General features: G+C 31.2%; 1 protein-coding gene across 1 annotated transcript in view; it reads left to right on the forward strand.

The window, feature by feature from the left end:
- The window catches only part of LOC143046421 (uncharacterized), a 17,590-nt gene extending 11,654 nt beyond the window's left edge, over nt 1–5,936 (forward strand). The window contains exons 3-4 of the mRNA XM_076219585.1: nt 3,479–3,588; nt 5,519–5,936. Of these exons, the coding sequence (XP_076075700.1) occupies nt 3,479–3,588; nt 5,519–5,656 (248 nt within the window). The 3' untranslated portion in view covers nt 5,657–5,936. The remainder of the gene's footprint in view (nt 1–3,478; nt 3,589–5,518) is intronic.
- Nucleotides 5,937–11,713: the final 5,777 nt, after the last annotated feature.

Below are 11,713 nucleotides of genomic sequence, written 5' to 3' on the forward strand. Positions count from 1 at the left end.
CTATGAAAGTAAGATGAGAATATTTATCAGTTTTAACTTAAAATCTTAGATCAAAATCACACATGAGACTATGTAATAACTTCAAATAATGCTTCATATCAGATTATCCATACAACTTATTTACCCCACGTTATTGACAGCGGGGCCCACAGAGATGGCTCCCATCTCAATGATATCTAGTTTACTTTATTTTTAAACAACCGCAAAAATTAAAAAAAATTTGGTCGTGTATTGGTATCAAGTTGTTGTTGTTGTTGTCGTCATCATCAGTGTCAACTTAGGTGATGAGTCTTATGTAGATGAAATGCGCATCTGGCGTACTAAATTATAATCCTGGTACTTTTTCTTATCCCATGCATAGATTACCTTAGGCGTATTTGGCACAACTTTTTGGAATTTTGGATCCTCAAGGCTCTTCAACTTTGTACTTGTTTGGCTTTATAAATATTTTGATATGAGCGTCACTGATGAGTCTTATGTAGACGAAGCGCGCTTCTGGCATACTAAATTATAATCCTGGTACTTTTGATAACTATTAAGTATAAGTAAATATAAATCTTTGAAATTTAAACACAAGGTTTGAAACCACAAAAGGAAGGTTGGGATTGATTTTGGGGGCTATGGTCCCCTTGGATTAGGAATAAGGGGTATAAAAGGGGCCCAAATAAGCATTTTTCTGGTGTCCAGACAATAACTTGTGGAACAGTGTATAGAATTGCTTGAAATTGTATCACAAGTTTCCACACTACAAAAGGATGATTAGGATTTGGGTTGTGAAGTTATGACTCAATCTGTTTTAAGAATTAGAGGCAAAAAAGGGGGAAAACAAGGGTTTCCTGGTTAATGGACAATTACTTTAACTTTGTTTCTTTATGTTAGTACTCTGTCATTTGTTTGCTAGTTCTACATGTACATGTAGTATGAAATATTTTAAACTGTTTCTAGAAACATCAAATACTGTGATTTAAATACATATATTAATTAAGAAATTATGATTGTTTTGAGATCATTAGCTGTAAATTTATTTTTATACGACCGCAAAAATAGAAAATTTTTTGGTCGTATATTGGTATCACGTTGGCGTCGTCGTCGTTCGAAGACTTTTTGTTTTCGCACTATAACTTTAGTATAAGAAAATTGAAATCTATGAAATTTAAACACAAGGTTTATGACCACAAAAGGAAGGTTGGGATTGATTTTGGGAGTTTTGGTCCCAACAGTTTAGGAATTAGGGGCCAAAAAAGGGCCCAAATAAGCATTATTCTTGGTTTTCGCACAATAACTTTAGTGTAAGTTAAAAGAAATCAATGAAATTTAAACACAAGGTTTATTAACACAAAAGGAAGGTTGGGATTGATTTTGGGAGTTGAGGTCCCAACAGTTTAGGAATTAGGGGCCAAAAAGGGGCCCAAATAAGCATTTTTTTTGGTTTTCGCACCATAACTTTAGTAGAAGTAAATAGAAATCTATGAAATTTAAACACAAGGTTTATGACCATAAAAGGAAGGTTGGGATTGATTTTGGGAGTTTTGGTCCCAACAGTTTAGGAATAAGGGGCCCAAAGGGTCCAAAATTAAACTTTGTTTGATTTCATCAAAAATTGAATAATTGGGATTCTTTGATATGCCGAATCTCACTGTGTATGTAGATTCTTAATTTTTGGTCCCGTTTTCAAATTGGTCTACATTAAGCCAGGTCCAAAGGGTCCAAAATTAAACTAAGTTTGATTTTAACAAAAATTGAATTCTTGGGGTTCTTTGATATGCTGAATCTAAACATGTACTTGGATTTTTTATTATTGGCCCAGTTTTCAAGTTGGTCCAAATTGGAGTCCAAAATTAAACTTTGTTTGATTTCAACAAAAATTGAATCCTTGGGGTTCTTTGATATGCTGAATCTAAACATGTATTTAGATTTTTTATTATAGGCCCAGTTTTCAAGTTGGTCCAAATCGTGGTCCAAAATTAAACTTTGTTTGATATCAACAAAAATTGAATCCTTGGGGTTCTTTGATATGCTGAATCTAACCATGTATTTAGATTTTGGATATTGGACCATAATAGGTAATGTCCAATTTAAAATTTAAAGTTTTTAAGTTTATGTTCTTAGACCACATTCATTATGTGTCAGAAACCTGTGTTGTGTCAACTATTTAATCACAATCCAAATTCAGAGCTGTATCAAGCTTGAATGTTGTGTCCATACTTGCCCCAATGTTCAGGGTTCGAACTCTGCGGTCGTATAGAGCTGTGCCCTGCGGAGCATCTGGTTAGAAATTACAATTAATTAATATTAATTTTAATCATGACTCTATGTCATTTCATATTTTGATATTTTATGACGTATTTAAATGAGTAGTTATTGTTGCAAACTCCATTAGAAATTTGAATTGATATTATTTTTGAAATATTTTTAAAAGGGGTAGGTGAAAAAAAAAATTGAGGGAAGGGGGGTACAATTTTTCTCTTTTCAAATTTCAGAAATTAAAAAGATAATTTCTTCAAATATTTGTTTTGAGGCAATTAATATTCAACAGCAAAGTGTATTGCTCAAAAGCAAAAAAAATAATTGTAAAGTTCAATAGACCACATTCATTCTGTGTTAGAACCATTGGTTGTGTCAACTATTTAATCACAATCCAAATTCAGAGCTGTATCAAACTTGAATGTAGGGTCCATACTTACCTGAACTGTTCAGAGTTTGACCTCTGCCGTTGTATGAAGCTGTGCCCTGCGGAGCATCTGGTTTGAACTAGCTTTTGTTTTTCAAATATTTTGGCCTCAAGCATCACTGAAGAGACATTTATTGTTGAAATATTCATCTTGTGCTGAAAAATTGGTACTGTTAATGTTATAACAGTAATTGACCCATCAACCAGAAAAACAAAGATTGTTTACAAAACACTTCAGCTATTAGAACAACTGAATATATGCATTAATTTTTTCGCAGAATTTATTTTCACGATTTTCCTTCATCCGCCAAAATTACCTACTATACAGTACTTTGTATAAATTTGCATTGTTATCAGTTTGACAACTATTTTCAGGCCGGGCAGACTACCCCCTTATTCTTGATCTAGCAACTTTAATTCAACTAGCAATTTTCAATGTTTTGTTTTCTGCCTAAGTAATTTTGATATGAACTAACATGTGACATGTTTATCACATTGTTATTTAGAATACTGACATTAACAGGTACCCTCTATGATTATGATAAAGACTCAGGAGGAAATTTCATGGGATTTTTCATAATTTTCATAGGCATATTCATGGGGGTCCTGGATGGCCTGGGCCCCCACTAAGGTGGGGAAAATTTGGTTGATTATATAGGGAATCACTGAAGCATGACGGGAGCGGGCCCTCCCCTTAGGTCAGTCAGCGTGCCCCCCCTGATTAAAAGTTCTAGATCCACCACTGATTTTTGTTGTGATTTGATTATTAACAGGTACTTTGTGTAAAGATGATTTAAATATTAACAGGTACCCTCTATGAAGATGATGAAGACACAGGAGGGCATTTCATGGCCTACTTTATAACATTTGTTGTGATTTGTATAGCAGGATATATCATATATCATAACAAACAAAAGGTAAGATCTATAATTACTTATACACAAACAAAAGGTAACATCTATAATTACTTATACACAAACAAAAGGTAACATCTATAATTACTTTTTAAATACACAATGAAGAATATATTTGGATAATGAGAGACCTATTTTAACAATTATGAGCCATATTATTGCTTTTATTAATATCATATTGTGCAGGCAAGTGAATAATGATATTGCAACTTGGAGGATTAAATAAATGTTACTAAGTTATCAACTAATGAAATGAAAAGATTTATTTCTGATAAAATTTCTAATAAGCATATCTATATTCCAAAAGTGCTTTGCCAGTTACTCTCCTTTTTCCATAAAATATATTTGTTTATGCCCCATTTATTAAGCCCCATTTATGGGCATTATGTTTTCTGGTCTGTGCCTCTGTTCATTTGTTCGTTCGTCTGTTCGTCCGTCTGTCTGTCCCCCTTCAGATTAAAGTTTTTGGTCATGGTAGTTTTTGATGAAGTTGAAGTCCAATCAACTTGAAACTTATAACACATGTTTACTATGATATGATCTTTGTAATTTTAATGCCAAACTAGAGATTTCCCCCCATTTTCACGGTCCACTTAACATAGAAAAATTATAGTGCCTATGGGGCATCCGTGTACTGGGGACACATTCTTGTTTTGTTATGTTATACATTATAACCAGTGAATAGCCATGTGTTTTTCATAATAACAATAAATTCTTTATTTCATACCTGAGGCGCTCTTATACAATACAAATAAATAAACATTTTGTAGGGCCCTTACAGCTTGATGTCTGATGTGACCCAAGGCTCTGTGTTGAAGACCGTACTTTGACCTATAATTATTTACTTTTACAAATTGTGACTTGGATGGAGAGTTGTCTCATTGGCACTATGCCACATCTTCTAATATCTATATTATATATATTTACAGTAACTGCACAATATACTTAAAAGATAAAAAGTACAAAACCCCAATACTTTTCTTGTCACAAAAACACAAATAAAGGGACCCACATTTGAATGTCTTGCATGTGTTGAAATTGCAGAATGAGAGACAAAACAAAGGGGTCCCATTGGTAACTATTTGATTAAAGCTTAGTATTTTAGATGAACTGGATGCTTTATAATTTGTCATATATTTATTATATGTTTATTGTCGATGACCTAATTTTCTTGATCAATCAATCACTTTTGAAGTAAATGATTATTTTATTGTCTCTTGCATTTCTCACTTATTGTTTTAGAGCTTAAATAAAGGCAACAGTGGTATATCACTGTTCAAAAGTCATAAATATGATTGAGAGAAAACAAATCTCGGTTATAAACTGAAACCGAGGGAAACACATCAACTATAAGAGAAAAACAACAAAACAACAGAAACAGTATTTAAAGTGCAATAAAAACAAACAACAATGTAACACACACAGAAACAAAATATAGGATATTTTAAAACTGTCAATAGAAATATTTTGATACAAAATGCAGTGGTTTATTAAAATGTTTTGTTGATATCAAGGACACGTGCTTGAAGCATACAGATTCCTTATAGTAAGAAATGTGGATGTGTTACCCTCCCCTAATGATATACATGTTCCAGCAGACAAAACCTCAAGCAATATTGTTTTGTTATCAAAATTCATAATTTGGTATTTGAATTCACTGCAACTATGGAACCTTAACAATGTCAACGCAACCATGTTCACATGACCTTCCCCCCATTTAGATAGTTCAGTTATTAATGATTAGTTTTCATGGTATTGAATCGCAAACTAAGATAATATACCAGCACAGTTGTTTGAGCTTTTGATTTTGCCATTTGAAAAGGACTTTCTGATTTGAATGTTTTTTAGATTTGAAATTTTTGTTATTTTTCTTTTTACATTGGCATCACAGCCAAACAAAAGTTTTATGAAATTATTTCTTACTTGATTTCAGATTCTGGCGTTTATTTTGGAAGGTAAAAAAGATGGATCACGAAGAAGACCAAACAGTAAAGAATATAAAAGATTAAAGACAGATGAAGTTATGCCATCATTGGAGAAAAATACGTCTGATAACAAATATATATACTGATTTAAGTAAAGTATAAGTGAAAGACATGCCATTAATTCAGAAAATAAAAACAAATCTATACATATACTGATAAAAACTTGTGATAATAGTTATTATAAACCAATAATAGTTATTACAAAACATTTGCTCAACAATTAATAATATGGTGAAATGGAAATTTGTCAGCTTTTTGTTTTTTTATGATAGCAAATGTGAAAAATGTAACATTTATTAAAAAGAGAAAGCATGATAAGGAAAATTAATTAAAAGTAAATTTTGATGTCATGAAATAGATTTGGGGTTAGTTTAATAAACATGACAGCTAAAATTGAAAAATCAATTATTTTATTGTGTAACCTATTTTTCAGTAAAATATTTTGTTTGGCAAAAATTATTCTGTATATCGTCTCATAAATGTGAAGTTTAAATTAAAAGGCAAATAAGTCAGCTTTCCAATTTGACATAAATGCATATAGTTTGAAGGCCATTATTAATTATATGCAAGACACAACTTAAATGTATTATGAATGTCTGTTAGTATTTTGAAGACTGTTTCAACATAGATGCATAATTTCCCTGATTTTTTTTAATTTAAGGCCCCTTATCATGCCTTCTCACTCAATATTACACGTGGAATACTTAGCTGTAAAATAATTAATGTGATATACAACTACAACAGTAAAGTAAAACAAGATATAACTATAACAGTAAAGTAGAATGAGTTATCTGTCTTTATGTAAAAATATTTTAAGGATGTACTTAGGTGATCTAAGGTAAAATCAAATAAATCAAGAATTCAAAACTGATACTTTAAGATGGAAGAGAATTAGTTGAGGATCAAAATAAGCTAAAAATATTGATAGGTCATGGAGCTCCTTTTCGAGATATTTGATTTATAAAATATGGCGGGAAAAGGCTCACTTGAACTTTTACCTTATATTTGAGTTGATATTATTTGGGTCTCCAATCAGAAGAAAGAAAATCAAGAATCTGCTTAAATTTTGTCAAATGACCTTTTATGACTGATTAAGTCTTCTGTTAAAAGATAAATAGGTGTTATGGGACAAAATATTTTACATTGTATCCTATGGAAAAACATCAAGGAGACCAAACATTAGACACTTATTCCAATACCTCACCTAAGTACATCCTTAAGTGTTAAAACATTCCAGAGTTTTCAGTATTACTTGTTGAACAATGAAAACAGTATGTTAATTTTATTATGATACCTTGGTCCCTTCATTCATCAAAATGTCATTATCATATGTTACCTGGATCGTCCACCATTGAGATGTTGTCAGCAATGTTGATGTAAGTGATGGTTTTGATGGATGTGTAATGAATTGTCATATTGTATATTTAATAGAGGGCTAATAAAAGGTCAAAGGTAATGCTGTAGATATCAATTGGAAATATATGTACAATCAATTTATTAAGCAATATTTTGTCAAAAATATACAAAAAAAGATAAGCTTTCACATCCTATTCTTTAATGGAGTGTGTAATTAAAGTGTTCATAAATATTAGTTTTGTTCTTTGAAGTATATTATTTATTATATTAGAAATAGCACAAAAAGTTTCTTAATTGTTTAATGAATGTAAGTTTAAACTATATGAATATTTTCATTGATTTTGATTTGAGATTTCGAAATTGACTGATTTACAAACATATACTCATATCAAGATAACTGCACCTTAAAACATATATCAAAGAAGGACATTTTTGAAGAAAAAGTTAACAGCAAATGTGTTGAACTCAACAATGCTCAAGCAAAGAAACTTCTACATCTTTATGTAACAGCATCCACTTTGTTCTAACATTGTTTTATTGTTCAATAACAAAATTTACATGTCCTGAACTACAGTTGAAATGACTGGGGACCATTTTTAAGGTAAAGATGGCATGGAATGCAATCAAAACCTTATTGGACTGACATGATATCTAAATCTTCTAAGGCATATCACTACCTTTTTGATACACAAAATATAGTGCATTGATCATAACATTCCATAATCCTATCCATGAAAATTTCCAGAAATTTATTGATGTAATATATGCTGAGATATTTAAGGCAAAAAATGATGTTACACTTGTCAAGAAAATTACATAACTTTTTCAAGGTGCAGGAATCTAATATATGTTCTAAAAATATAAATGCTGTCATTGTTAAAGAGATCTTTAATAATTGGAGTTATCCTACTTTTTCTAGAATTGCTGTTAAATCAACTTTAACCAATGTAATATTTAATTTTACTTCCCACTGATAAATTAAAGCAATCTTTACCTTCAGTGCTTAGAAGCACTTTGATTCTCTTGATATTTATGACTTAGAAATAATGAAGATGTAATACAAACATCAATTTTGTAATTTTGCATTGTTGTAATAGTTATCAAAAGTACCAGAATTATAATTTAGTACACCAGACGCACGTTTCGTCTACATAAGACTCATCAGTGATGCTCAAATCGAAATATTGATAAGTCCAAACATATACAAAGTTGAAGAGCATTGAGGATCCAATATTCCAAAAAGTTGTGCCAAATACTGCTAAGGTAATCTATGCCTGGAATAAGAAAATCCTTAGTTTTTTCGAAAAATTCAAAGTTTTGTAAACAGGAAATTTATAAAAATGACCACATTATTGATATTCATGTCAACACCGAAATGTTGACTACTGGGCTGGTGATACCCTCGGGGACGAAACGTCCACCAGCAGTGGCATCGACCCAGTGGTTTAAATAGTTATCAAAAGTACCAGGATTATAATTTAGTACACCAGACGCGCGTTTCGTCTACATAAGACTCATCAGTGACGCTCAAATCGAAATATTGATAAGGCCAAACATGTACAAAGTTGAAGAGCATTGAGGATCCAATATTCCAAAAAGTTGTGCCAAATACGGCTAAGGTAATCTATGCCTGGAATAAGAAAATCCTTAGTTTTCGAAAAATTCAAAGTTTTGTAAACAGGAAATTTATAAAAAGCTTCACCATCACATAAAATCTGGGAAAAGTTGAAAGAATGTAGAATGTAACCGTTGCATGTAGGACATATTTATTATGATGATTAGCTGTTTTGTTATGTGTACTGGTCAGACAGTCACAGAGGCCTGATCTACAAGACCCTCTATTATTATGATTTATTTGTCGGTCAGACTTAGTTTATTCCAGACACTGTATAAGTTATGATATGTTGGGACACAAATGACTTATAAAACAATTACAAGATTTTTGATGTAAGTATAGGGATTAGAAATGATCACTTTATATTTACTTCTTTATGCTATGAACAGTTTTGGTTGCATATTTATTATTAAGGAAATATATATTAATATTACATTAGCTTTATGATGAAGATATCATTGTAACCTTGTTACTTTTTTTTTGTGCTCAATGTAGTTAAGGTAGCACAATACAAAGATTTTTTTACTTCCAATCACTAACCTTTAAAATGCTATAACTTTCTTATGAATGCATAGAAAATAATAAAAGAGGTATACATAGATAGATAAAAGATTCATCTTTTAAATGAATGCAATATTTTTATTATGCAATCATTATGTAATCAATTATTATGTAATTAGTGGCAAAATCTGGGTAAGTTCACTTGAATGAATTTAGCTCTATCTCTTTAACTATACAGAAAATTTTAACGGAATCTTAATCAACATACCATGGGCTTTAAAAGGGTGTCTCAGATCGTCTCTATGGTGTTCCATTCTCTCCTAAATCTCTAATTAGTGTAAACATCCTAACCACATAAAAGAAGATAATGTTCAATTAGGTGTAAAATTTGTTCTATACATTCTATCTGAAATCTGAGACACTCTTTTGTAGATAATGGCCATAGGAACAACATATAATAAAATCATCCCTCTAGGGATACTTATGCAGAAGCTAATTTCATTTGAAAGTGGAAATTTTGTGAAAAATATTTTAGACACAGTTAACATTATAAGTGGTTACATAATTGTTGCATAATACTAACATTGCATTTATTTGAAAGAGTAATCTGTTAGCTATCCAAAACTACCACTTTTATAAATTTTCAAGCATTATTAAGAAAGTTACAGCATTTTAAAACTTGGGAGTTGGAGTTATAAAATCTTTGTATTGTGCTACCTTAAGTAGATATGGATTGATAGAAAGTAGATAAGTTGGATATAGGTATTTTGTGATTGTGCCCTGTGGTATTTCTGTTCATAAGTAGGATTTGGATGAGGGTATTTTCTGATTTTTTAGAATTGATTCCAACAATTTTATTCTCTGTGTTAGTAACAATAGATAAATCAGAGATATCATACCAATCATACTTAACAATAGATAAATCAGAGATATCATACCAATCATACTTAACAATAGTTAAATCAGAGATATCATACCAATCATACTTAACAATGATAATTGTTTAGTGACTAAATGTTAAGGCTTATTTAATGTTGTGAATGTACATACATGTGAAAAAGTTATTGAATATTTTTTTTGTATACATTTTGTTTCTTTATTTGTGTAATGTGACTTAGTCTTTATGCTGAATGCAAGTTAATGGATATATGAAGTGTAAATTGTGAACAAGCATGTGGCTCAACCCTTTGGAGTCATCTTGCCACCTGTATGTTATATACTGGTATAAAATGTAGACAAATGTGAGGGAAAACTGGAACTTGTGAGTGAATGATTTTTATGCAGAATGTATGAGTGAGTTTTGTTTAACAAAGTATTTATATGTTGCTTGCTTTTTTTATACCATTAAAGTGTTACTGTACAGTTAATTAGTTGGAAACTTAATAGTAATATGAGGGAATGCTATAAAATTATGTGTTTGAAATAAATTTTATTTACTTTTACCATCGTTATTCTTTTTTTTATTGTTTATAAATCCATACATTTTATGATATGTATACCTTATCCTTTTGTTTTTATTGTGCTGTTTTTGTTTGAAGCCATGTAAAAAAATGTTAACTTTTGTTATATAAAGCTCAGTCTAATAGGGAACCATTGAAAGTAAACCTATGATATTTGGTATGCAGTTGTTTTTGTGTTGACCAAACTCATTTCTTTGAAAATTGTTCGGCCAAGACCCTTAGTCTGGGTTTATTTACTTAAAATAAAAGGAACCACTAATAGTATGTCTGAACATTTTTGTCATATTGTATAATTTATATTCTAATGAAATTTGTTCAGGATGTTTTGATATAGTCCGGCGGCTACAAGCATATTTCAGACGAATTGTGCACATCCTGCTACAAACATGAAATTTGGCATAGACCTTCCTCAACTATTACTCTTTTATTTCAGATAGGGAGGCATTTTAAAAAAATGTCTCACTTCCGGTAAAATCCAAAATGGCGGACTTCATACTTAAATCAGCCCAATATCGAAGGCTAGTATTTGAAAAGGTGTTACAATCATGCTACTATCATAATATTTGGTACAAATCTTTGTAAGGTACTACTTTTGGACATATTATATAGATTAGATGTCTTCAAAAACCCTACTCCCGGTAAAATCCAACATGGCGGACATTGTACAGGAACCTTTCTTTGGTGCTTCTAATGGATACAATGTATAAGAAATCTTTCTTATAAACCCCTACTTCCGGTAATATCCAAAATGGCGGACATAGAAATATCAATTCATTATTTTAATATTCAACTTTTTTTCAAAATGTAAAGAAAATGTTGTTTTGTTGTGCTGGTCATTAAACTTTTGGGTTTAAGTAATCCTCAAAACCCCTAATTCTATTCTGTTGTAAATGTTTAAATACAAAGTTAACATTCCCGGTAAAAAATATGGCGTAAATTTCAAAGATGAGTCCTCAATCATGATTATTACTTACAGATGGTGGTATTCTGCTTTTCTACTGTCATATTCTCTTGACTGCTCATCTTCCTTCATCTATGAATCCCTGTCGCTCTCTGCCGGTGCTTTGATGTCTTCAGATGGTTCCAACCTTCACCAGATGTTTCGAACCTGTACCATTACATCCTCTGGTTGGCGGGTCAGTAGAGGTGGCCAAACCTCTACTCATCAGCACTCGGCTTCCAGCTCAGATCATCTCGGCGATGCCATAACC

This window comes from Mytilus galloprovincialis, chromosome 9, assembly GCF_965363235.1.
Source record: "Mytilus galloprovincialis chromosome 9, xbMytGall1.hap1.1, whole genome shotgun sequence".
NCBI lineage: Eukaryota > Metazoa > Mollusca > Bivalvia > Mytilida > Mytilidae > Mytilus > Mytilus galloprovincialis.